Raw genomic sequence first — 27,585 nt, 5'->3', positions numbered from 1 at the left:
GAAGAGGAGTCTGGAGGGGCACAGGCTCCTTACTGTGAATCTCTATGAGTTCAGGCAGGTTTGGGAAGAGCCGGGCCAGCTCCTCCCGGGGCATCAGGTTCTCCTTCTTCATTCGCTGGTAGAAGATCAGGTCCAGGACCCGGAGTGTGCGCAGGTGGGAAGCTTCAGTCACAAACAGCTCTGAGCGGTGGTTGTGACAAGGAGGGTAGAACCAGGGAGAAAATGGATCAACAAGTATCTAGAGTCCCTGCCCTGGTTCCCACACCACTCTATTTTTGGGGGAACTGAAGTGCCGGTTTCAGATCATATAGCAACTTTTCTCTTACCCCAAGGGCCAGAACTGAGGGGAACCTTATAGCAACAGGCAACGTAGACCTGCTCCAGCACACAGGGGCCCCCCACCCTATTTACCTCTTTCCCACCCTTGTGTCTTAGGCATTCTGGACCTATTCCCACATGTATGAGCGGAGCTGGGGGCAGTGGAGCACGTTCTCACCATTGATGACCTCTTGCCGGTCAATCTCCCGCTGGGTTAGCCCAGCCACCACATCCTTGCCCACTGTATGCTGCCAATTTTGGGCATCTGGCTCTGGCTCCAGGTCAGACAGCTGGCCCAGATCATCCTCTAGGAGGTGGGGAAGGAGGGCATCTGTGCAGAACCCCAAACTGGGGGACTCAATGCTCCTGGGGGAAACAGGCAGCTCAGCTTCACTTAGGAGGAAGAGCTCACACAGAGGGTTTGGCCCTCCCTCTCCTGCCCAACCTGCTTGCCCCATGCACACGGGAAACCAGTGGGCCCAGAAGAGGAGATACCCACCCGACCAGCCCCTTGCGGGTGAGAGGAGCAGCTGGGTGTGGATGGGACACAGAGACACCAAACAGTGGCACCACCGTGCCCATCACTTACCTGCGGCCCATTTTGGGAGTGAAGGGAGGGGTTGGGTTCTCAAGAGACCTGTGGAGGGAATGTCAACTCTCAGCAACCCTCTATCCTTGCCCCCACCCCTGAGATGTCCATGGGGGCAGCTGTTGTAGCCCTGCCCACCTGGTGGAGAGGCTGGAGGCAGAGGACGAGGCTGACTGGTGCAGGCGAGTAGCCTCCGCAGCAGCATCCATGTCAACATCACTGCGAGAGCGGGGCACATTCTCTGCCTTTCGAGACCGTTTCATCTCTTCCCGGCCCTTGAGGCTTTCAGAGCGGCCTAGGCGAATCTCTGAGCGTGAACTGGGGGGAAGGGACAAAAGACTGAGACTTGGGAAGTCAGTGGGCCATGCTTACATCCTGGCCAACTCTTACCTGTGGCTCCATCTCAAAGATGCCTCCGTGCCACAGGTTCTCCTCCTGAACATGGCCAAAGCAGCTGGATGGCAGTGGAAGCTTCTCAATGACAGACTATTTTTGCTGCTCTACAAACTCCTCCTCTCTCCCCAGCCTAGCCTGATGGATGGACAGAGTCATCTTCCTCTGGAGCTATTAGGAAGGGATCCTAACAGGAAGATGAAATCTGGGGCTAATAGACTCAGAGTTGTAGTGTGTCCAGAGGCCTGAGACACCATGCTTCTGTCAAGAAGGTGGTAGACATCATCGTCCCTCATCAGGGACCACAAGGTCCCAGCTCCCTGCCCCTGGGGCCGTCTAGTGGCCAGTTCACGTTGCCTCTGCTTTGGAACGGGTCAGCTCCCACCTTTAACTCTGCTTGAGGCGAACCTCTTTTAAGAGGTCTTAAGAGGAAAGTGGAGTCACTATATTCACAGCTCATTTTAGGATTTTCCACACTGCCTGTCAGAAAGTTCTATCTGCTGCTGGATTCTTAGCCCTCCAGTTGTGATGTGGATGAGTTCCATTCTTATCTTAACAGTACTGTTCCTAAGATTCCATTTCCTCTCAAGAGCAGACAGGCTTGCGCTTACAGGGGCCTTTTTTACTGATAGGCAGGAACCCGCTCCTTGACCTGCCGTGCTTGGCTACTGAGTGTCTCTGGGGTTTGATGAGATGCTGATGACTGGGTGTTGCGGTGTCGAGTCCTGCAGTGCATCAGCCCAAGACAGCTGGCACCTCTGACCCCTAGCCGCCCCAGGATGGTCCCCCCACCTCCATGCTGTGGCCCTGTTGGGCTGGTTTTCTGATATTATTAGTAATCCACATCCTGCTCTGCTTCTAGGACCACAGGAGGCCTGGAAATTTCTGCAGAGCTCTTAATAGCACAGCAGGTTGCTGCAATGAGGAGCTAAATGTCTCGGTCTCCATTCATCGTGCCCAAACTGCCGGATGATCCAAAATGGAGCTCATCTCCTAGGGTCCTGAGGGTTTTGTCTACAGGGTTAGAAAACATACTGCCCACTGACCCCTTATTGAATTCACTCTCCAGAATTGTTAGAACAATCCCAACCCAGACTAACTTGGAACACTTTTCAGTGTCCTAATGGGTCACTGTACCACCACAACAAACACCCAGTGGAGTTACTGGGGCTGCAGAGCTAAGCACCTTCCTTCAAGCACCGAGAAGTAAGTAACGCCCCTCACCAAGAAGTGAGGCATATCATCTATCTTTGCCCCCAGATTCCTAGGGTGCTGCTTTCTAGAACTGGGGCATCTTATACCTGTTGAGTATCTACAACAATCTCTGACCCACCATACTGCTAATACTATTTCTTCTGAGATTGCCAATGAGTTGATAATCATCAAATCCAAAGGCTTCTGCTTAGAGTAGCTTTAGGATCCTAGTGAGTGTCTTAGGGCAAATTTACCTAGCAATGCCAAGAATGCAAGTTTGTAAATGGTCTCAAATATTTTCTCAAAACGTTGATGTCTTATAATCTTAAAATATTTGATATATCTACGACAGCATGTGCTACCACAGGAATCACATAATTTGCGTATTTAACTTACCCATTAATGTTAGAACTCAACCTTCCCCCAGTACAAATTTAACCTTTATCTCCTGTAAATCTGTCAATTCTCATGGCAGCAAAATCTTTTAACACGTGTTAAACTGAAAAAAGGCTTCATATAAACAGAAAGGAGTAACCTGCATTCAAGCAGGAAAGCTTGGCTTATGGTTTGATAATTAGTTATTTCAAAGGCAAAACAGGCCAGGTGCAGTGGTTCATGCCTATAATCCTAGCACTTTGGGAGGCTGAGGCAGGAAGACTGCTGTGGTTGGGAGTTCGAGACCAAGCTGGGCAACACAGTGAGACCGTCTCAAAAAAATAAAAATAAAAATCAATTAGCCAGGTGCAGTGGTGCATGCCTGTATCCCTAGTTACTCAGGAGGCTGAGGTGGGATGATCTCTTGAACCCAGGAGTTTGAGGCTGCAGTGAGCTATGATTGCACCACTGTACTCCAGCCTGGGTGACAGAGAAAGATCTTGTCTCTTAAAAAAAAAAATCCCCAAAACAAACAAACAAACAACAAAGGCAAAATGGCTTGAATATCCACACTGCTACATACTGACTTGCTTTCATGCCTGCCTGTACTCCAGCTCAATGGCTCTGAGGCTTGACTGTATACGAGCATTATTTCCCCCCACACAAGACCATATTACTCTACCTGTTTAAGTCACCTTTAAGGGTGGTGTTGGCTTTTAAGTGTTGGCTATAGAATTTTAGACATGACTTGACTGCTGTCATGCCACAATCAAGAGCAAGTAAGTCCAAGAACATGTTTTCATACCAGACGGGGACTCTAGTTAGAACCTGACCAAAGAAGAATATGAGAGATGCCAGTCTCAATTCCCTTTTTTCTTCTTGAAAAGGGCAAAACAGTCCATTTGTAATCAATCCACTTTTCCTCTCTTTGCTGAGGTGGACATCTGATGCCTATAGTTACATCACTTGTCTTTAAAGTACCCAGCAGAACCTCATCTCTGGCTCTCTTCTTCACATACAGACAGGAAACAACTTTCTTTTGCCTGCCTGGGTCTTTTTTCCCCAGGACTCCCTCTTGCCCCCACTATAGTCTTCCTTATCCTTGTCACTTAGGGTTTCCTGATTAGCTGCTTTTTATCACCTAGCTCGATCTTGGATGAAGGCTACTGAGTAGTCAGGTGATAAATCCAAAGGAAATTTGAAAAGTGTGTAGTTCTTGGGCTGGAAGTCGGGGATCTGCTTGCTCTTCCACTGGCCTGTTCACCAGCACACAATGTGTCTTCTGAAGATACTGGGGGTGGGGAGGAAGTTCTGTAAAGGGAGGCTTAGAAGCTAGTGGAGAGGGGTAAAGTAGCTGGAATTAAACCCTAGCATCAGCCCTGCCCATGCCCCACTCTTTGAGCAGCTGGCGAGTCCCATCCAGCCAGTGCTACCTGTCACTCTCCAGCAGGTCCTCGGGAAAGCTTCCGGTTGAGAGTCGTTGTGTCCCAGGTTCTGGGGCATCATACTGCTGGTTGTTCTCAAAGTGCTGAATGATGTTCCTCACATTGCCTGGTTTGACTAGAAGCAAAAAGAAAATGAAGGACACTAGGCTTGCTGTTCAGGGATGGCTTCTCAGGCTTGGACTTCCCCAGATCCCAGAAGACAGAGCAATGAGCAAGCGTGGATGAGAGCAGCACTGGACCAAGAGTCAGGAGATGTGTTCTGGTCCTGGCTCTTCTATGAATATGCTGTGTGGCCCTGGGCAGTCACACTACCTTTCTGGGTTTATTCTTTCCTCGTGCGCAAAATGAGAGGGTTTGGAAGTATATTTTCCATAAGCATTCTTTTGGCTCTCACATTATTACAATAACGCTTCTGCTTGAAAGTCATGATTAGGTTTTTCCTAAAAGCCACATACAGGTTAAAAAAATAGCCAGGAAGACCAAAGCACATCTACATGTAATTTGGCCATGTTGCCAAAATGTATCAGGCATTTCTCAAATTTAAATGAATTTTAGAGTTCTTTATTTGTTTTTCTCTGCCTCTCCTTCCTGTCCTTTCTGCCCTTCTCTGGCCTTCATCATTACAGAATCAGACTCTTTAGTACCGTAAGAGGTGACCTAGGAGGAACAGAGGAGAGACTTCACTGGCATTCAAATTCCAGCCCCCTTTCAAAGCTAAGACAGAAGAGAGTTGTTCTTCTTGTTCAGACAGAGAGGGCAGACGGGAGAGTGAAAAGGCACAGGTAATGCCAACTACAGCCCCTGGAGAACTCAGACCCAGAGTTCTGTGGCTCTCAGCAGGAGGGAAGAGAGATAAGGAGTTCACCTTCAAGTCAACTAGCTCAGTTCTGAGCCCAGCGATATTACAACAGGGGTGGGCTAGAAATGCTGGCTGCCTGAGACCAGCGGAAAGGACAAGGGGAAATGGGGAGGCAATATCAACAGCCCAGGGTCTGGGCGCTGATCCTACTTCAGAGATTCTGACATCTACATATACAAACTTACAAATCTGTCTCAAAATCTGACTTTCGTAAGAAAACTTCTAAGTCAGAGAGAACAGAAAAAAATTTAGCTGCTGTCTTCAAAGTTTACAACTCGACAGGCTTTAGGCAAGTGGCTAGGGAATATTTTTCTAAAACTGTGTAAGTGGCTGTGGGTGCACATTACAGGAGTAGGGGCTATTACCATCACTCTCACTTTGGAGATTAAGAGCAGATCTGCCTGTCTCAGCCTGAATGTGCATCTGGGCCTTGAAGCCATGCAGATGCCAGGGCCAGCTGGGCAGCCGCAGCCCTGAGCCGCCCTGGCTGGGTGATGATGTGGGAGCCTGGGAACATCCTATAACTGAAAGCCGGCAGGCTGAGTCCACTCTTCTCTTTCCCATGGGCCACTTGGAAAATGCACAATTAATGTTCTAGATAGAGTTATACCTTAGCTGTGGCAAAATATAGGCATAGCCCTGAGATCTGGTATAACCAAATGACCCAGAGTAACAGGGGAAAAACAGGTAGAAGGAAATGCATTTTTAAAAAGAGCAAAGTGGCGAGGCACACAGTGCCTCATGCTTACAATCTCAGCATTTTTGGAGGCCAAGGCAGGAGGATCGCTTGAGCCCAGGAGTTTGAGACCAGGCTGGGCAATATAGTGAGACCCTCTCTCTACAAAAAATAAATTAGCCAGGTGTGGTGATGTACGTCTGTGGCCCCAGCTACTTGGAAGGCTGAGGTGGGAGGACTGTTTGAGTCAGGAGTTCAAGGCTGTAGTAAGCTATGACTAGACCACTGCACTCCAGCCTGGGTGACAGGGCGAAACCCTGTCTCAAAAAACAAAAACAAAAACAAAAAAAACTGAGGACTGGATTTCAAGGCCATTCTTTTTTTCCCCTTGTTTTATAAACCTTTTTACGTTAATTCCTTATTTTTACTGCTTAAAATGGCATAGAGTCTAGGAGTTTAGTAACTTTTAAACTAATTTGGAAGATAATATTTTTAACTGTCACTTTTACATAAAATAAATTGCAGTAACAGAATAGTTTCCAGGTTGCATCCCATTGCTGTCTCTCTCTCTATATTTATTGTAGAACCTAGAAAGTGTTAATCAGTTGCATGCATATGGACCTTATTAACAGGAAATGAACTTGCTCAATTCTTTGACAATTCACTGTAGGCTCTCAGCTTCTTGTGGGTTAATGTGTATCACATTAATGTTTTAATAAATACATGGATTCTGGAAGATACTAGGTCCTCTAAAATACATTTAGGGTCATTCTTTTTTTCACTGCTGTGGTTATACAGTGCTGGTAGTCAAACGTCAAAAGAGATGGAGGTGCTATACTGAAGGGCTTAAGTAGATGATACGAACTAAAATACCCAAGAGAAAAACTGTTAGAGACCCATACTTTACATAAAAAAAAAATCACCTTCAAAACTGACATTTTAATTATTTTAACTGAAAACAAAAATCTGAGGCACTGACCGGGCGCGGTGGCTCATGCCTATAATCCCAGTACTCTCGGAGGCCAAGGCGGGTGGATTGCCTGAGGTCAGGAGTTCGAGACCAGCCTGGCCAATATGGTGAAACCCCATCTCTACTAAAAACACAAAAATTAGCTGGGTGTAGTGGCACATGCCTGTAGTCGCAGCTACTCGGGAGGCCGAGGCACGAGAATCCCTTGAACCTGGGAGGCGAGGTTGCAGTGAGGCAAGATCACGCCACTGCACTCCAGCCTGGGCTAGAGTGAAACTGTGTCTCCAAAAAAAAAAAAAAAAATCTGAGGCACTTCTGCTTCACTGCAAGACCCTTCAATGTGTGAGGGTTCCCCTCACTTATATAGAACTCTGGATTTTTGGACCCTCATACTTGGAGATGTGACCAAATTATAAAAAAAAGGCCTCAGGCTATGGAAAAACTGCCAGAGGAACCAGAAGTCTAGTCTTGGCCAGAACTACCAGAAGGAGCTGTCCCTGGAGGAGAAGGGGCCCTGCCCCCTGGAACTCTGGGTTAGGAGACAAGGTCTCGTACCTGGCATAAGGGTTGTGCCCTCCCCAATCCCCCACAGGGTTTGCAGCACACAGCAGCTTTAGCAACAATGAGCAACGCATAAGAGAAATGGAGAGAAGAAAGAAAGGGAGGGAGGAGGAACAGGATGGGAGACGATGAGAAAGAAACAGAAAAGACAAGATTTGGGAGATGGAAACTCAATGCTAATGCAAAGACAAACCCAAATAAAATGGTCCTTTTACCTTCCACAGGGGACAAGGGAATATGAAATGCTAAAAGAAAAACAAACAAAAACAAAAGTAAACCATGAAAAGTCAATCAATGTTTTAAGAATCAAAATAAAAATTACATCAAGCCAAAAAATTAAAAGGTAGTGGCAAAAATCAAGGCTGATCTAGAAGAATCCCTTTCCATTTCCTGCAATGTAGCAATTTCAGAAAGGGAGGCCAGCCCACCCCACTGTCCTTCACAGATTCCCATTGATATTGGGGGGCTTAAGGTACTGACTGGGAGGGGCCAGCAACAATTTCCAGACAAATGACACACGCTGGGAAGAGATCAATGATAGGACCAGTTGAGTTTTGGGTTACTGATGGCATTAAGGGAACCTTTGGGTCTCAAACTTGCCCCCAACCTGACTAGTTCTACTTAATAGTGACTCAACCATCCCCCACCCACATCTGTACTACTGTAGTCCTGTGTGCTAGGACCAATTATAGACCCTTGGATGAAGGTGAAGGGGGCATTTACTGTCCACAGGGCGATCCTTGCTGAGGGGAAATGTTTCTCACATGGTCATTTGGTAGCTAGAACTGCTCTGGGTTCCTAGACTAAGACCCAGGGACTGGCACGGCTTCCTTGGCTTGGAAACATTCACCTGAACCTCAGAGATCCTGCACTGGATTTGGCAAGGGGAGAAAGTGGCTGTGGTCTGAGTTTGGGCCTGTGGCTCCCAGAAACACAGGAAGGCCCTCTGCCAACACACTGGTACATGAAAGGGCTGAGGTCCCTGCCCAAGGAATGCCCAAGGCTGTTGCTCCCCAAATACTCACTGCTTTGAGAAGAGCTTTTGGGCTTCCCAATGTATTTGAGGATAGGGTTTCGCTTCTTGTCCTCCAAGGCATCCTTTTCTTTCTTGGAATTGCTGCTCTGCTGAGACAGGAGACACTGCTGTTTGCAGGAGGTCCTGATACCCAGGCGTGGCTGCTAATCAATTCTGCCATTGTCCCCCAAGGCTGGCCCTCAGCAAGTAACTGGAGAGCTGACTCTTGTTGGTACCCTAACAAGCATGTTCGCCTCTGGCCTGGGTTTGGAAGGGCCTGAGAGCTGCTTTAGTCTGGGGGTTCTCACTGACTCCACATCCAGGTGGAGAGATGTAGCCAGAGACCTGCAAAACGGCTTTCCTGACCTACCTCAGCACAGAGAACTGCACCAAGAGGAGATATTTTCCAGGACAGCTCTGTTACCTTCTTTTAATTTTTTTTCAGAGAGAGTCTCACTCTGTTGCCCAGGCTGGAGTGCAGTGGTATGATCTTGGCTCACTGCAACCTCCAATTCCCGGGTTCAAGCAATACTCGTGCCTCAGCCTCCCAAGCAGCTGGGGTTACAGGCATGCACCACTATGCCGGACTAATTTTTGTATTTTAGTAGAGATGGGGTTTCACCATGTTGCCCAGGCTGGTCTCGAACTCCTGAGCTCAGGCAATCACCCGCCTTGGCATTCCAAAGTACTAGGATTACAGGCATGAGCCACCATGCCCGGCCCTCACCTTCTTGGTCTTAGGGAAGAACGGTAGCCACTTGTCCTTGTCAGGAGCAGACTGGGCCTTTTCAGTTGTGTTGGAAGGTCGTGCCTCTCGAAGACGGATCCCAGCATGGCTCATGTAGGTATTGAGGGCGAAGTCCATGGGGGCGCTTTAAAAGAGGAACAGTGTCCTGAATCAGAGAGCTCAAGTTATCTTCCCTGTGCCAAACAATCTCTTCACCACCACCCAGTGGAGTGGGGAAGGGGTAGTTACAGGCAAAAGTATTCAAAGAAAAGTCTAGAATAATTAAATGGGACAGCAGGCAGAAGCTGGCTAAAAGTCTGGGCTGTGACCTTATCTATGCAGTGAGCCCACAGGTAACCAAGATAAGACTTCTCCCAGGAGAAGTCTTATTCTTTCCCTAAGCAGAACTCTTCCCCATGAGCAGATGATGGTCAGTGGAAGAACATGCCAATTCCCTAAAATGTAAGTAAATAATTTCGCGCCTGGTCAAGCCATAGGCAGGTGTGGAAGGCTGGCTGAGGCCTGCAGCTGATACGCTCAGGCATATGTGCAGGGGTGGGGAGGCCAGGGGAAAGGAGAAATGCCAAGCAGCCTCTGCCAAGGTACACTGCCTTCACCATCCTCCCACCCCAGTACAGAGAAAAAGAGATGGAAAAAGAGCTGTCAAGTGGCTTCCAACTGCCACAAATGAAAATGTCCAGAGCTCCGTTTAAAAATGTCCTTGTACCCACAATTCGCTGGATGGATGATGACCCACTCTGTGCATTCAATGCAGCAAGGCTTCAGCTCTGTCTGTATTTCCCTCTTAAACAGACTCCTAACCCCATTTTCTCTCCCTTATTAGTGTGTATGCTCAGGGAATGCAGACTCATTTTAACCTTGGCTAATGAAAAACAATGAGATAAAGATATAGGCTGCAAAAAAAAAAAAAAAAATTCTTATATGTGCCAAGAAAGGAACTATGCTGCACCCCAGCTCCCCTCTGCAGATGTCACTAACAGGCTGATTCCATGATTACTGTTACTACTTGAGGTGGTTTAAGGGAAAGACGTGAGAAGGGAGACAAAGGACTCATCTGGGTAGAGAAGCTGCCGCCAGGTAAGGGACTGTGAGAGGCGATGGCAGCTTGGTGTCTTCCCACTGAGGAGCAGACCCACAACCCCAGGCAGTGATCCCTGAGCATCAGGGGCATGGGCCTCATCACCCCTATGTTATGGTCACACAGACACCTGAGTGCTAGACTTGCAGGAACCACAGTCCTTCGTGGCTGTACAACACGAGGGACTCCCCTGTGATTGTCAGAAATGGAAAGCATAGTAGCTCAACCCCACTCCTTCCACCTTGAAAGCTGCAAATCCACATCATAGACTTGCTTACCTCCTGTCTTCCTCATACTTGGACCTGGAATGGAAGAAAGAACAGATGACTCAGACTGCAAAGACAGAGGCTGGTCACCTGGTTAGAGGCTAGGAGGAGGGTAAGTTCTTCCTAGATGAAAGGAGAGTTAGTGGGGGAAAAGGAGAGAAGTACGTTTGATGCACAAGCATTTGGTACATAGCAGGAACTCCATAAATATTTGCCGAGTTGAAATATCAGCCTTAGCAGAGACTGCATAGGTTTCATCTTCTTTGCTATTTTTACCCTGTTCTTGAAGTGCCTGGCTGTGCCTATGGATCTGACTTGTATGGAATGGCTTAACCAAGGTCACATAACTACTTAGTGAGGAGCAGTATTAGGGCAAAAAATTGCTTCTAAGCCTGAAGTGTCCCCACAAAGTCTGTGATACTGGGGCTTGCATCACAGGTGCCTATGACACTTTCGAAAATGGCGCTAGAAAAACATAACAAAAGCAGCTGTGCCAGAAGCGCCTTAATATGTTGCACTAGTTCAGTTTTCTGATGTGGATTAGTAAAAGATGGTTCAATTTCCCCTAAGCCAGTTCTAGCTGCCTCCCGAAGGAACTTTATCCACTGGGCACACACAGCACTGGCCTCACTCTGTGACAGGTAAGATCTTAGAGGCAGGAAGGGAGAAAGGTCAGGAAGAGGGCCAGCAGGGGAAAGCAGAAAGCTTACCACATTCCTGGGGCCCGTGGTCTGTCATAACCACCAAATGACTATCAGGAGCTCCAGGCTCTGCCACACCCTTGAACACCTGCAGCCCTCAGCCTGACCAATGCAGCAGGAGGGCATGACTCCCCATCTTTCAGGGGCAGGAGAATCAGGCAAGAAGTGGAAGAGGGGGAGAGGTTGAAAGAACAGACCCACAAAATATGTCAACCTGCTTAGGACGTTCAGTGGGGTGGGAGGAAGCTGAAAGACTCACAAAATATCTCCAAGGGCAGCCAGCTGCTTCTCAGCCACTTGGTGCTCTCGGAGAGGGTCCCCATCCAGGTCCAGCAGGTCATTTTCACCATACAGGCTGCCCAGCCCCAGAGTGCGCTTCGTTCTAAGCCAGATAAACACAGGGAAAGAAAGAAATATACACATATACTCAACAGATGGACACCCAGAAAGAACAAGGCAAACACATATAACAAGAGATTAGTGCACGTCCCAGAGAGAAGCAGCCAGGGCCAAGAGGCGGAGGTGAACGAGGAGAGCGGTGGGAGGGCAGCTCCTGGGCCAACCTGTAGTCGTGGATCTGCTCTTGGATCTCAGGCATGGCTGCCTCTTGAGCTTCACAGAGAACACCACGGGCATCCTCGCTGTTCCGCAGGCGCGAGTCTGTAGTGGGAGACCAGAGAAAGCAGAGTGGATGGGGTACTGGGGGTGGGGGGAGATCCCTTCTGCTGAGCATCTCAAGGCATTTCAGCTCCCTATGACACTGGGAGGAAGGGCTGGCTTTCTGCCCTGTTAGCCTAAAGGGAGAGGAGGCCTGGACCTCTCAGGTCATTCCTGAATTCAGGACTAGATGCTGATATCCAAAGTCCAAGGCAAGGACAAAAATATTTTCTGGATGTTCTGTGCTCCATTAAGAGAAGTATTAAAGCCCCTCTCATTGGATATGTCTAAGTACCATCCTCTGACATCCAAGTGCAGACCTCTGAGAGGCTTGTTCCCCTCTACTGCTCCAGAAGCAGCTCACAAGGCTAAAAAAGGCAAGCACTTCACATTCCATGAAACCTGAGCTCCCCAGTAGAAACTGAAAGATGTCTCTCCTCTAGTCCCTGCATCTAGCTCCACCCAGGCTAGGCTAAGTCCTTGGGAGCTGCATTTCACTCTCACTCTGCTTTTGAGCAAGCTCTGTTCACCCTATGCCTGGGCTTTCCTCCCTGTCACATGTGCCCACAAATCATCTCTTTCTAAATGCAGCTTCCAATTCCTGTCCTCTAAAAAGCTGCCAGTGATTAGCTTCTCAGCCTGACATCACCTTAGACTGCCTCCCCTTAATTCTTCTACTCATGATTAGAAGGAGAAGGGAGACAGGCACCATCTAGCCTGCCTGGTCCTCACTCTGGACTCGTTGCTGTCAGTATTAGTTAGGGAACTTATAAAAACAAAAATAAAACACTCCCCCCCAAAAAAAAACAATAAGAAAAACCACTCTGGAGATTCCAACTCTGCAGGGAGGATGGAGTGAGGCCCTAGTTTCTGTATTTTTTGAGTTCCCCAAGGGATTCTTGATAATCAACCTGGCTGAGGAATCCCTGATCAAGTCTATTTCCTCTTTGTTCAGATAAGCCAACGGAAGCCCAGAGAGGTCATGTAGAAGGCTGGCAGACATGAACCCAGGTCTCCTAACTCCAAGTCCAATGTCTTCCCATGACAAGCTCCCCCCGGCAGAGTGAGCGCCTAAGCAGGGGTCTGTCCCATTTGCACCTGTCCGTAATCTACTGTGGAGTGTTCTGGAGCAATTGTCCCATGGGTCTTTTCCTCTATTAGAAGACGGTTGCCCAAGGACAGGGACTATGTCCCTTCTGTCCTCTGGAGCCTCCTGAGAGCTCAGGACAAGAAAGCCACCAAGAAGAGACTAACCGACCAATGAGCCAACTTACCAATTTCAGCCTGTAGCATCTCAGGGATCTTCACTCTCAGAGGCTAAAAAACAGAAGTGTGGAGCAGAAGAGGTCAGGTCTGCACACTCCAGGGAGATGAACAGTGTGCGGGGCGAAGAGGGCTTGGCCACATGAACTTCTTGCCTTTTTGCCTACATCTGCCTACCATCCTTCTTATCACTCTCCAACTGCATACCTGAATTCTAGGCTAGGGTTTTTGGGAAATGGAGTCTGAGGCTACAGAGCAAGCTGGTACTATATTCTAAGGACGGCACAGGCAGTTTTTTTCACTCTTATTTCCAGGCCATTAGAGCGCATGGAATGGCATGTTGTCCAAAAAGTGGACCTGTGCTGACTTAGCAGCAAGGGAAAAGGAAAAGCCTTCATTAGGCTATTTGGTGGACTTTCCTGCCCGCTCACTCCCATGGGAAAGCTAGCCTTGTGTCACCCAGCCTTGCAGTTAGCATGGTATTCTGGCTTTTGCTACACAAGTCCCTGACACCTGGATACTGGAGAGGTTCCATAACAACCAAGAGAGAACAACTGGCAGCTCTAACCTCCCTACTCAAGACCCATTTAAGAGGGCAAATATAAAACTCTTAAGAAAAACCAATTTTCTCCAACCTCATTAACCCTACTAGCTTACTGCCAAAAGAATAAAGTCACCTTGGAATTAGTCTAGTTGATCAGATTAGAAAGTCTGGGATGGCAATTGCCCTTTGCAGGCAGAAATGCTCTTGCCAGCGGGATCCCTGACATACCCGGGGAACTCTGTCCCAATGCACAGGGTGCTGTCTACCCCAGACACTCTGGGGCCTCCCACCTCTGACTCCTGCCTTTGGGCAGTAATAGCAACTCAGACTGAGCTTCGGAAACCGGGGTTTTCCTCTTGCCTCACGGATCTAGATCATCTGATGTCTCGAGACCTCTGTTTCTTCGGCCTAGGGATGGGCAAGGCAGGGAGGGTTGGGGGGAACCAGGGCACTGAATCAGGGGAGAATAGGGAGAATTTGGTACAATCTCTTCCTCCAAACATTCCAGAGAGAGGCAATGTGTATTCTATATGTGGGAACAACAGAGGTACTGCGAGATTTTTTGAGAGTGGCGCTAGGAACAGAATCCAGGAATATTAATCTCTCAGCCTAGATTTCTCTTTAAGAACCTGTCTCCGTTTGGCCAGAATGTTTTGCTTAATTTTCCCTGCCTCTGAGTAGTTCAAAGAATATAATAAAATTATAATCCAATCGATGACTGCCTTACCGCATTTTTCTCCAGGAAAATATTCCAGATGTCTTTCCCCAAGCTTCGGGAATCCTTGGGGCTTGTCTGCTGATAAACTTCTGCACACAGGTAAAAAAGCTAGCAGGAGAGAGAACTGGGTTAGAGCAGTGGTTCTCCCCTAGCAGTGATTTTGCCCCCTAGGGGACATTTGGCCATGTCTGGAGACATTTTTAGTTGTCACAACTACTGAGCAAGTGCGGTGCTACTGGCATCTAGTGGGTACAGCCCAGTGATGCAGCCATATTTCCCCAAAGGAACAGAACAGTCTACCCCAACAAAGAATTCTCCAGTTCAAAACAGTGCTGAGGCTGAGAAAGCTGGGGTCTGACTATTTCAGAAACCTGTGGTAAAATAATCCCCAACCCCTTTCCCACGGGCACGTCTTCAACACTGATCACTCCTCAACTCTGTATCCTCTCCACACGTGCTATTTCATTTGTGTCTTGTGCTGGTTTACGTCTTGTTTCCTGAGGGTTCATGTTTTATTTCTCTTTGTGGTGTGCCCTGTCTTTATTCAGGAATGCTTCTGGCACTTGGACTTGCACACAGGTGTTCAATGAATACCTGTGGATGGCTGTTCATTCTGGCTTCTGATGGTATCCCCAGAAAGACAAAACAGCAGCCCATGCCCCAGGTAAGAAGTTTATTCTGAAGAATACAACTGCAACCCCTCTCCTCCATCTGCCCTTCCTTTCTAAGCAGCTGAACAGAATGAGGAAACTGGGAAGGCTGCTGGCTCTGAGCACTGTTCCCGGCACTTTGGTCTCCATCCCCTCACATTCCTTCTTGTCATCACCTTCACACGAAAGACCCTTTAAGCCTTGCCATCTGCAAGTTTTCTCGCAGGGCCACTCTCTCAACTCCCTAGTCGGTCTGTATCTACCTGCGTTTAAAAAACTCTAGGAAGAGGCCGGGCGCGGTGGCTCATGCCTGCAATCCCAGCACTTTGGGAGGCCGAGGCGGGTGGATCATGAGGTCAGGAGATCGAGACCATCCTGGCTAATATGGTGAAACCCCGTCTCTACTAAAAATATAAAAAAATTAGCCGGGCATGGTGATGGGTGCCTGTAGTCCCAGCTACTCGGGAGGCTGAGGCAGGAGAACAGCGTGAACCTGGGAGGCGGAGCTTGCAGTGAGCTGAGAATGAGCCACTGCACTACGGCCTGGGCGACAGTGCGAGACTCCGTCTCAAAAAAAAAAAAAAAAAAAAAACTCTAGGAAGAGCAACTTCTCCAAGACGATTTCCTGAACTGATCAAGAATGAGTTTTCCTGGCCTTGCTCTCTTACTCCTCCCTAGGCAGCTGATGTAGTTAGCTGCATCATACAGTGAAAAATCCCCTCTCCATAGGTTTCATCTTCTTGGCTATTTTGTCTGTCCTTGAAGTGCCTGACTGTGCCCATGGATCTGACTTGTAACAGCCAGGGAGCAGAAACAGAGGCTAGAGGTCCTCTCTGCCCAGTACCAGCAGGCACTCAATCAAGACGGATGCTTCTGACTTACCAGTGGACTGGGGTCCGCCTGAGAGAAGATGTAACGTAGAAAAACCCCCAGGTGAGCTGGCCGAGACTTCAGTTTCTCCAGATCCTGGAATATGATGTCACTCTGGAAGGCAGAAGGATGAGCATGGTGGGAGGCCGGGCACAGCAGCACAGCGGGTTCCAGCTTAGCTCCCACGTGATTCCCCGTCCTGGGTTCATAACAGGAGGCTCCCCGCCTCAAGTTCCCTTCACAGCTGAGGCTAGTCAAACTGCTTCTAGTCAAGAGCAGCTTGTATGACAAAAAAAATGATGAAAGGAGAAAACTAGGAAACCGTTACCTCGTTGTTGAAATAACCCGGGTCATAGTCTTCCTCTGGGCCAATAATTAAAGGCTTTGGGCTTTGATCTACACCCTGGGGGAGAGAGTCAAGTTGCAGGGATGAGAAGTTATAGAGGACAGAGGATTCAACCACCTCAGTGAAGTTTGTTTAGTTGCAGCACAGCACTCACAAAGCCACCCGGGTCTGGTGAACGTTGGCATCTCACTCCCGCCCCCAAATCAGAGCAGAGATGAAATGATTTCCACTTGCAGGAAGTCAACTGCTTCTGGGTGGGGCAGGGCAGATTCAGAACAGCCTGGTCACATGACATATGAAGATGGGAAGTAGGAGAAAATGCTCTCTTCCTGTTTGCAAAAGATCTGGGGTGGGACTGTCAGTCAACAAAATAAGAGCCTACAGCTCCTGCTGGACTGCTGGGTTGGGGGCTCTGTTTTCCTTAACAGACTAAACAGCCACCCCTACCCCAAACACACATCCTCCAAACCTAGTGTCTACCACAGTGCTACTGAACAGTTATTCTGTGCCTAGTAAGTACTGGTGGCTAAATAATGATCGGAGAGCCTACTAGTAGATCTCTGTCTCTCTGAACAAATGGAGATGTGGCTGATCTTTCTCTAACACCATTTGCATTATTTCGCTTGCCCGCTCAAGAATCTGTGGTAGATCCCCATTACCTGTCTAAAATCCAAATTTCTTAGTCTGGCTTTCCTTTCTTTCCCCCCTTATGCTAATTTAAATAAAAACCTAATCCTAATGGACATGCCATGGATTAGGTATGATGAGACTTCATATTGCATAAACTTTTCAGATGCTTCACTGAACAAATTTTTCTCCTAAAGGTTCCTTGAGCTTTCAAAGCTTTTCTACTAACTCTATTTCTCACTCAATTTGATATTTTTCATTTCCAGTGATTCCCCAACAAGTTCTCTGCTTCTGGAACCCACTCAGCTTACATGTGCCTACTTTAACCCAGACCTATGATACCCCTCTAACCCACTTTCTTAAGGGGCTTTTCCTGACAGTTTCTCTCTGATGCTCCTCACCCCTTTTTTGTTTTCCTGGATATTTATGGTCTCTATGCCCAGAATGACTGAGTCACAGAACACGAGCGGCCCAGAAGGCATCTCAGAAACTAGAGTCTAACACTCATTTATACTTGAAAAAAGTGAGGCCCAGACAGATTGACTGGCATGCTCAAAGCTGCAGAATCAGGCCTGATGTGCTGTATTTGTATTTCCCAGACACATCCTGAGTATCCTCCTCTCTGAAACACCCTACTCTCTGACCCTCTTGTGGTCTGAGAGCCCCAGGAGGTGGTGGGTGAGCACTTCTGACTCTACTGAGCTCTCTGGTGAAACCTGAAAAGCACTAAGTTTTTGCTTGTTTATGGGGAGGATTTTTTTAAAAAAGTCTTTAGAAATACATATTCTTTCTGATTACAAAAGTAGAATATGCTTATTATTAAAAAGATCAAATGTTATAGAATGACATAACAGAAAGTGAGAGTTCCTTATGCATCCATTTCCCTGCTGCTGACAGTTTTATGGAAAGTATAGGTTTTCTTCCTATGCTGTTATTAACATTTATTACTACTAAGAAACTGGAATTATACTCTATTTGCTCTTAACACTTGAAAATAGCAACTTAGTTTTCAGAAGATGAAAAAATTTCAGAAGGAAAACAAGGGCTCCAACACTATTGACCCCACACCTGCTTCTATGAGCCACCTGAAGGAAAGCCTTTCCTAGAACAGGATAGATGCCTGAACCCCTTAGCAACCTGAACTTGGTCCTTTAGTTCTACAAAGACAGGGGTATAGAGAGGGCAATGAAAGAGTGGCTAGGATAGGAAAGAGCTCTGTGTTGGGGCCCAGGAGAACTAAATTCTAGTTCTGACCCGGCCAGTAACAAGGTTAGCCCTTGGACATTCCCTTAGACCACACGAAGATTCTAATGGCCAACTTTTTTCCTGATTGTGAGAATTACTTGAGATTTTTTGGTAAAGATCTGGCACAGCAGCTGGTACACTAGCATTTTAATACCTGTCAGATCCTTTTCCCCACCTTTCCCCTCCACATCGTAAGAATAACCAAACTTTATACAATGGGTAACACTAGAGTATCACATGTTGTAATCTTTTTTAAATTCTATTTTTTGTGAATTTGGCAGCCCAACCAGAATAGGTTCAGAGAGGCTTGGTCACATGTATTCTTCTTTTGCACAGTAGCTCTTGATTAGAATTTTCTTTTGATGCCTGCATAACTCTAGATTTATAAAAAAGTATGTTCACTTAGGCCACGATCCTTTTTTCTACAGATCACACTGTGAAACTTCAGCTTCAAGAAACTTAAGAGCTCTGTGTCCTGGATAAGTCCTCCCCTAAGATGCCACTCAGAAGACAATTTTGATTACTCCCATTCAGTCATTCATTCACCACACATTATGAAGGTGGCTACTATGTGCCAGGTGCCTACAGAGATAAAGCATATAAAGTTGAGGTAAGCCACATAGGGAAGTAACAGCAGAGGGATAAATGCTCTAAGAGAAAAAAGATGCTGCTTGGAATCCTGAACTCCAAGGTGAGAGGACAAGTTTACTAAAATCACAACACCACCAAAGAGAGCTCAGTGAGTAGGATTATCATTTGCTCTGTTTTCTTCCTTGTACCATTTCTCCCTCTTTATCCAAATTACTTTAGAGACCCCATCTTCTGAAGACCTCCTCCTGGACTCAGTGATTAATAGGCTCCCAGAGTCAAAAGAACTCCAGAAAGTAGCTTTCAAACTTTCTGTTGACCATGACTTCTAATAAATATGTTTTCACTGCAACTCAGCACACACATATGTAATTAAAACAGAAATTTCACAAAATGCTTTTATTACATCTGATGAATTCTGGTATTTTCTTTTCCAGGCTATTAGATTCTACTTCGTTAAAACAGATGCTGCTCATGACCTTCAATACTGATACCATGACTCACCAAAAGATAACAACCCACAGTTTGAAAATACCACCTGTTTAACTCCTGACACCAGTGTTTTCCAGCATGGGAAGTGGAACTCAAAATTATTTTAAGTGAGATGATTTTTGTTGAGGGTCAAAATGATTTTAGGTGATATCTGGACATGGCATTAAATAATACTGGCTCATATTGTAAGAAAGTTAGTTTCTTTTCAGTTCTCATTCCATCCTTTTGATTAACCCAGGAAAAATTTCAGCCTGGTGCCTGCATAGCTTTAATACCTTTAACCAAGGCAGAATTGGCCTCAAGCTTAATTAAAGCCTTTGACAAGCAATAGAATTGATCTAGAGTTTATTTTTCAGGTTGTTTTAAATTTTGTCTCTACTTTTTGAGTAAGTTACATCACGTAGTTTAAAATTAAAAGGACACAAAGGGGTAAAGATAATAAAAAGTCTTCCATCCACTTCGTCCTCAAGGCACCTAATTCCTCTCCTCGGAGGCAATAACCATCAGTTTCTTAAACATTCATCCAGAGATGTCTTAAGAAAGAGGCCCCTTTTCCTCTTTTTAATATAAATGGCAGCTTTCTTCTACACTGTCCTATATCTTTCTAGGTAGAATTTAACAAACTTGGTTCTAAATTTACATTTAGTGTTACATTTACTCTACATTTACTGTGTATCGTGATGCTGGTTTTAATTTAAGGTAATGACAGATTTCCTTAAGATGAATTTAAGTTTAAAGAACTTAAACTTGGCTTAAAGAAAAATATTAAGTAACATTATACAGGCAGAACGTTGAATATTTAGATGTCTAACAACGTCTGAACGTTGTTAGACACAGTTAACAGTGTCTGAAAAACAACAGGCAATTCTCTGGCTCTCAAGTCCATTCCATTGCCAGACAGCCCAGCTTCTTTGCAAGCTGTTTGCATTAAGTCAAACCCGTCTTCCTGAAGTCTCTCCTGGATCTAGCTCCACCCCTGAGAGCAGGGCGTTTCAAATCAGGTTTTGCAGAACCTTAGGGCTCCATGGAAGTGCCCTTGAGGGCAGGGGGAGGTTGATCAGTAAAGGTCCTAGGGGAGCTGAGTTTTTTTTTTTTTCTTTTCTATGTTAGGGTTCCAAGTAATAAGATTTTGTTTGAGCAAAGGATTTTGCTAAGGAACGGGGAAACTGAAAATTAGTATCCTGGAGAAACACTGCCTAAACCTATTTCCTATTCTGTACAGACAGAAAGACCAGCTATCTGCTCCTTAGCTGTTACTCCCTACAGATGCATTCACCCACTCTCCACATAGAAACGGAGCCAGCCTTACTTTCATATCTCTATTTATGCCATGTTCTCTTTCTTTACTATTTGCTCTCTATGTAAGTGACTGTCTCAAAGTTTGGGTTGCTGAAGCAGGGGTTTAGTCTGATGATCCAAGACCATGTATTGGTAACACCCATGCCTCCAAATCTCACTTCTGAGAAAAGGAAAACTGCAGGGTGGCTCCAGATCACTCACCTGGTCACCGGTTGAGGGGACTGCTGCATCCGAGCCCTGCCGCCTGTGGTGCTGGGCCACCCTGGCCATGATCACAGGGGAGGTTCGAGGACTGTCTAGCCCAGGGTCTGACAGTACCGAGTTCCGATTCATCAATGACTAGAGAAACGAAGAATTCTGTGAGAAGGCACCTTGTCCGGAAGACCCTCAAGGCTCAGCTCATTTGGTGTTGGTGGTGACAACCATACTTACAACATCAGCTAAGAGAAGTGCAGTACTTGCTCTGTGCCTGGCATTATACTAAGCCCTTCATTACATATTATCTCATTCGATTCACACAGTAGCCCTTTGAGGTAGATACTATTATTCGTCCCATTTTCACACAAAGAAACTGAGACTCCAAGAGGTTATGAGACTTGCTAAGTCAGAGAGCTAGTCATGAGGTGTATCCTGGACTTAACCCAGGCAGCCTCAACTCACAGCACACACTCTTCATCACCAACTCTGTGGCCTTCCAGATAATGTCAACTGTAGATTCTTTAGGATCCCTGTCCCACTCCACTTTCTTGGTGACTTTTCCACATACCGATCCTTTCACATATATTTCACCATTTTCCCATGGACAGGGCAGTAAGAAAATAAAATTCCAATTGTTATCTAAAATTAGGTTTTTAACATGTTTTCAACCACATATTCACATATTTAATTACTCTGGCTAAGCAAATATTTTGCTAACTTCATTACTACTTCTTCCACTCATTCTTACTTTTGTATTGCAGTTCATAGTTTACATGTGCAAACTGAGAACACCTGGAAGAGATAACCTTTGAGGCCAAAACCTGAAATTCTTTTAGTCATTCCAGAAAAGACAAGCTATTTGAGAAGAAAAAGATCCACAGCAAAAAAAGACTACCACTTCTGAATAGGTTGGGTTCACTGTATTAATCTAAGATGATGTTATTCCTGGACAGGTGGAAATGTGTTTTTGGTCAAGTCACTGTTTTAGATTACTTCATCTCTGCTCCCTCACTCTCAAAGACTTGCCACAGTTAATGCCATGGCCACCCTCTCCACCGTACTCTTTATATAACAGAGTTGACAATGATAAAATGAAAGCCAGATTTGATAATCTTGCATGTTGGATGCATCTGAAATTTCTGCTTTGGAACCCAGAGCACAGTGATTACATCCTTAGAACTAGAACGATGGAAGAGGCACACAGAGGCCTCAGTGCAGCTGGTAGGCAGCAGAACCTTGGGTCAAGGGAAGGGACCCCGAATGCACGTTCTGAATGGGCCTTGCCCTGCTGGGACTCACCTCACTGAGGGAAGGAAAGCGCTCTGTCCCAGAGTCCAAGCCACTGTCCCCCTCCTGGGAATCCAGAGACAGCCGGCCTGAGAAGAAAATAGTTTCTATAATACAGAAGGAGCTGTGGCCTAGGGGAAAGAGAGCCTTTATTCTGGGCACCTGTGCGCAGGGCAGGAAGGGGAAGCTGCCACCTTTTCTTTCACCAGTTTCCCTTCAGCTCTCTCATCCCACGACCCTAGACTAGGACACTTCCCGGCACACCTCCCCTCTTCTCTCATCACATCTAGCTTTCACCTGTCTCTGCACCTGGGCACAGGCCATGTCACCTCCTGAAATAAGTCTCCATAACTCTCTCTCACAACTAGTTTTGCCCCTCAACTCCTTCCCAACCCTCCTCTAGTCACCACCCATTTCTTCTTACAACAAATATTTGCTGAATTCCTTAGTGCCAGGAGCTGTCAGGCAAGCTGCTGTCTGGACCATACTCATTCTGGTATCTTACTAGCCCTTACCTATCCCGGCTATTGGCTATACACTCAATTCTACTGCCTAAGTTGTATCCAGCTTCCCTGTGTATTTGTACTGCTTTCTCCCATTATTTCATTTCTCAGAGGGGAGTCACTACATATGTTCTTTCCTGGAATCTGCCCCATGGGGAGGGTAAACAGATAAGAAACCTGGACTAGAGATACGCCAGAGAAAAAAGGGGTGATGGGGGACTTACCTTCTGATGGCCTCTGGCTGGTGTCACCATACAGCGGAAGTATGTCCTGAAACAGAAAGGCCCACAGGGTGGGCAAATTCTGTCAGCCTCTCCCGCTACGGTTTCCTTCCACCAATCAGTGCCTTATTTGCTTACAATTAGTGGCCTCTTCCGCTTCATTGCCTCAAAAATGCCCAGCTAGAAGAGATATTGCTTCATTTGTACAGTTTGAGGATGACAATGACCCCTAATGGTGGAAAGGGAGCTTTACCATTACTGAAATTCTAAAAGCTAGCTTTATCCAATCACCCTGGACCTCAAAGCATCTATTGCCTTATTTGGATACAAGAAAGAACTTCTTAACCATCAAGAAGTATAAAAAAAGACTCAAACAGGTGACTGAGGGAAGATATAAAAGGTTTACCTTTGGAGATCTCTGAGGAGGATGGACAGGCATTGGCCTGAGACTGACTGAGCTAGTGGGATGTGAAGGAAGTGATGTTGATAGTGCTTTGCTGTTTACAAAGCACTTTTCTAGGTCACATTTAATCTTTCAATGGCTCTGGCTTAGGCATGTTACTCTCATGTTATAAATGAGGGAACAGAAGCTCAGAGATCTTAAGTAACTTGCCCAAGATACACAGCAGGTCAACCCTAAGGCCGGGGTTGGAGCTCAGACCTTCAGATTCCAAGCTTAGTTTCTCAGACTCATCACCTCATAGCACAACCAACAATGCGGTGGCAGCAGCAAACATGTACAGCCCCTGTGTCAAAGGCATGCTTTAACTCTGACAACACTGTGATCTCCATTTTATAAATGAGGAAGCTAAGGCTCCTATGGATTAATTAACTTGCCCAAGAGTATTTAAGCTGATGAGAAGTGATGCTGGATTTGAATCCAGATGGTCTAAGTCCACAACCTGAGCTCCTACCTATCAACCATGTAATATGAGAAGTCCTTCAGAAAATGAAGCAGTTTAAATGTATTTGCCTGTGTTTCCCTAACTTTTTTGATCTGGATATCCTAAAAGCAAAAGTAGATCATCTTTAAATAATTCCTATTGGCTTTGGCAAATGTTATTCTTGGAGACCTTAAAGTTTCTGGAGAGTTACTTCTTATTCACCCCAAGAATTAAGGCCTGATGGAGAGCAGTAAGACACTAATAGCAAAGTCCCTGAAGAGAATAGATAAAGAATCATCTACTCTCTGGAGTTTTCCATAAAGTGTGGTTATCTGCTGATACAGATCCATCTCAACAGACTGGGGGCTTTTATGTAGTCTGACTTTAAAAAATACTCGTATTTCTTTGAGAAGACTCATTACTTGAGGATAGGTGGTAGGAAAGGGTACCAGACGAAATATTGGGTAAAACCAGTATAGAAATATACATACATCCACTATGAGGAACTACCCAGAGGAACTACCCAGAAGGGAAGGACAATTCGGAGACTAACACTGACAATCTGTTTATTTAATATTTCTTTCTTTCCATTGCCTATGTTGTTGGAGGGCAAGAAATAGGCTTTTCCTTTTTATGGTATACCAAGTGTCACTACAATGCTCAGCCTCTTTGGTGCTGACCTTGGTTTCTTTGTAAAATACTAAACACTTACTAGTTCAGCTTTGAGGTCCTGGCATAACCCAAGAAGCCTTCTGTCCTTGCTTTTTCCCTCACTCTATCCCCAGTTCCACTGCATGTGCCCTTACTAGAGCTGTGCCTACATCACTCACCACTGAGCCACCAGTCTCCTGCTGGATCTTCAGCTGTAACTGAGTGACTCGCCGCCGGGCACCTTCGATCTGCTCTTCCAGTAGGCTGGCGGGGTTCCGGCTATAGACCTCACAGATACGCTAGGGATGGGTAAGGAGGAGAAGGGGGAGGGGAAAAGGCAGAGGGGTGGTTAGTAGAGAATGGATGACTCACCAGTGGGGAGAATAGGCAGTTATCCCAAAACAAAGAGGAGAGAGAAGAGGTCTCTGCCTCCAAGTAGATGCACGGTATTTCAACATCATTCAGGATCAGAAAAAGATGTAAGTGATGAGAAAAAGAACACAGGAGACAACCACAGAAAGAAGACAAACACAAAGGCCTGTCCTAATCTGAGTCATTCTTCAAGGTCTGCCTTAAGTCCCACATCCCAAATGAGGCCTTCTTCAGCTACCACTCAAGTATGAAATATTTAAGTGACTGTCCAGACCAGAACATAAAAAAGTGCTAAAGAGGGAACTTACACAAAATGGAACCACAAGAAATGAGAGGAAGCAGTGTCAACTACAACAGCCAATGCCTCTGCCAGTCCCATCCTCAGGAAGCTCCTAGAGAGCAGGTACCATCCTAGCCACTTATCTAGCACTCCTCAGGGCTTCACAGTTAGGGACACCTGGCTTTGACTTCTGGCACCTCCACTTACTAGCTGTATAGACTTGGGCAAGCTTGAATACATCCTCATTGATAAAATGGAGATGACAATACCCGCCTCATGGGACGGGTGTAATAGTGGAGTGAGATTATGTATATGAAGTGCTTAGCAGAATGTCTAGCACAAAGTCACATACCCGAATACATGGCAGCTATTAACATTTCATTACAAAAGGAGAGGCTCCATAAAGCTTGTTGGTAAATAAAGACATTGGGTTCACATATTATCTAGGCTCATCTGGGGCTTCACTACTACCTGACAACCATTTTACAAATTCCCCATACTTAATATTTCATCTTCTCCAGGCCCATCAAACCCCAACCCTTCCCTAGCCTTGGCAGGTAATACCATCTGGTAAAAACCTTCCCAACTGTACTCCATTTCGAAACTTCTTCAGCCATCTTTTTCTCCTGGCTCAGAAGAGAAACTATGTCTAAATCTTTCAAAAAGTTAACCCCTCTGACTGCTTTGGGCTCTTCTTGGGCACTGTTCACATATCTTCAAAGTATTCTTTTTCCAATGGCTCCTTCTCTCCATCCTACAAAATGTTCAAGTTTCCTGATTTCAAACAAAAACAAACCACCACGACAACAAAACTCTTTCAATCATTTCTGATGATTCTTCAAGCCACTGCCCCATTTGTTTCTCCTTCTTTTCACAGCCATTTTTTCTTCTTTTTTTGTAAAGGGATATGAGCCTGTGGTTTTCTGATTTTATTTTATTTATTTATTTAAATAGCCACAGGGGCTTACTATGTTGCCCGGGGGTGTTGAACTCTTGGCCTCAAGTGATCCTCTACTTTGGCCTCCCCAAGTGCTGGGATTATAGGCATGAGCCACCATGCCCAGCCCACAGCCAAATGTTTCAAAACATTAGTCTACAACTAGGGCCCTGCACTTCTTTGTTTCTAGTCGCTCATCAACATATACAATCTAGTTTCCTCCCATTACTGCACAGGCTACTCTTTCAAAAATCAAATGTAATAGCAAGTGGTGTGATATTAGAGGTTAGTGCCATGTGCTGTAGAAGCACCTATGTCCCTCAATTCCATCCTCAGCTGTCTCCTCTCTGTACTGGTGTTCTGGGTGACCTCTTTCAGTCATCCAGTCCCCAGTTTCAACTATCACCTTCATACTGAGGATATCCGAATCTCTGTTTCAACCCAGGCTTTTCTCCTAAGTTCAGCCCTGTTATCTCCATATGCCTGGTGGCTGGTTTTTATCTGAATGTCTCATGGGCACCTTACACTAGTATACCCAAAGCTGACCTTCATTTCCTTCCCCTAAGCTCTGCTCCTCTCCTCTATCTCACTCTGTCACTGGTATCACCTGATCTACCCAGACACACAAACTTGGAGCCATCTTTTATTCTTTCTTCTCCTTCACCAATGGATAAGTTCTACTGATTGGCCCTCTAACAAGTCTCCCATTGCTATCCTCTCCTTTTTGTTCTTACTCCTGCTGTTCTTGTTAAATCTGTCATTATTGCTTATCTACTGCAATAGCCTCCTCGATGATTTCCTTACATTTAACACACTTCTCCAAAGAACACTGGTTTGAAAATGTCATCAGTTCCCCACTCACAGTTCTTTGATCAATTCCCACAGACTTCAAAACAAATTCCAAGCTCCTCATGGTATTCATGGCCAATAACACCTTCCAGTCACAAGACTCACTGCATTTTCTTTTTTTTTTTTTTTTTTGAGACACGGTCTTGCTCTGTCACTCAGGCTGGAGTGCAGTGGTGCGATTATAGCTTTGCAGCCTCAAACCCCCGGGCTTAAGCGGTCCTCCTACCTCAGCCTCCTAAGTAGCTAGGACTGCAGGCATGCACCACTATGCCTGGCTAATTTTTAAAATTTTTTTAGAGACATGGTCTCACTATGCTGCCCAGGCTGGTGTTGAACTCGTAGGCTCAAGTAATCTTCCCGCTTTGGCTTCCCAAAGTGCTGGGATTACAGGCATGAGCTACCACTCCTGGTCCCACTGCCATTTTCAATGTTCTATTAACAGCAGACTGAACCCAACTCAAGCATCACCTCATGAAGCCTTCTGATTATTCCATAAATAATTATGCTTTGTTTTGGGCTCCAAGAGCATTAAAAATTTTTTTAATTGCTACTGAGCTATAATTCGTATGACATAAACGTCACCATTTTAAAGTGTACAACTCAGTGGTCTCTAGTATATTCACGGAGTTGTGCAGCCACCCCCACTATCTAATTCCAGAACATTTCCATAACTCCAAAAAGAAAGCTGGTACCTGTAAGCAGTCACTCCCAATTTCCCCTTCCTTCACCCTCTGGCAACCACTGATCTACTTTCTGTTCATGAATCTGCATATTTTGGACATTCCATGTAAGTGGACTAACACGACCTGTAGATTTTTGTGTCTGGCTTCTTTCACCTGGCATAGTGTTTTCAGGGTTCTTCCATGTTGAAGCATTTATTAGTACTTCTTTCTTTTTTATGGCTGAGTAAAATCCC

General features: G+C 45.9%; 1 protein-coding gene across 11 annotated transcripts in view; it reads right to left on the bottom strand.

The window, feature by feature from the left end:
• The window catches only part of ARHGEF11 (Rho guanine nucleotide exchange factor 11), a 110,080-nt gene that overhangs the window by 12,458 nt on the left and 70,037 nt on the right, over positions 1-27,585 (bottom strand). For 3 of the 11 annotated variants that reach the window (XM_054484037.2, XM_054484040.2, XM_063650209.1), the window contains 19 exons: positions 24,411-24,530; positions 22,700-22,745; positions 21,985-22,061; positions 20,689-20,826; positions 16,219-16,293; positions 15,903-16,004; positions 14,380-14,478; positions 13,120-13,162; positions 11,752-11,848; positions 11,448-11,570; positions 10,500-10,523; positions 9,123-9,267; positions 8,406-8,505; positions 7,596-7,625; positions 4,303-4,429; positions 1,046-1,225; positions 908-955; positions 497-684; positions 34-180 (listed from right to left, as the gene is read on the bottom strand). In XM_054484037.2, the coding sequence (XP_054340012.1) occupies positions 34-180; positions 497-684; positions 908-955; positions 1,046-1,225; positions 4,303-4,429; positions 7,596-7,625; positions 8,406-8,505; positions 9,123-9,267; positions 10,500-10,523; positions 11,448-11,570; positions 11,752-11,848; positions 13,120-13,162; positions 14,380-14,478; positions 15,903-16,004; positions 16,219-16,293; positions 20,689-20,826; positions 21,985-22,061; positions 22,700-22,745; positions 24,411-24,530 (1,909 nt within the window). The remainder of the gene's footprint in view (positions 1-33; positions 181-496; positions 685-907; positions 956-1,045; positions 1,226-4,302; positions 4,430-7,595; positions 7,626-8,405; positions 8,506-9,122; positions 9,268-10,499; positions 10,524-11,447; positions 11,571-11,751; positions 11,849-13,119; positions 13,163-14,379; positions 14,479-15,902; positions 16,005-16,218; positions 16,294-20,688; positions 20,827-21,984; positions 22,062-22,699; positions 22,746-24,410; positions 24,531-27,585) is intronic. The other 8 variants (XM_063650189.1, XM_063650198.1, XM_063650199.1 and 5 more) reach the window with 5 other exon arrangements.

Source organism: Pongo pygmaeus, chromosome 1, assembly GCF_028885625.2.
Source record: "Pongo pygmaeus isolate AG05252 chromosome 1, NHGRI_mPonPyg2-v2.0_pri, whole genome shotgun sequence".
Lineage (NCBI taxonomy): Eukaryota > Metazoa > Chordata > Mammalia > Primates > Hominidae > Pongo > Pongo pygmaeus.
The sequence above is the reverse complement of the archived record's forward strand: the minus strand, read 5'-3'. Positions and strand labels throughout refer to the sequence as shown.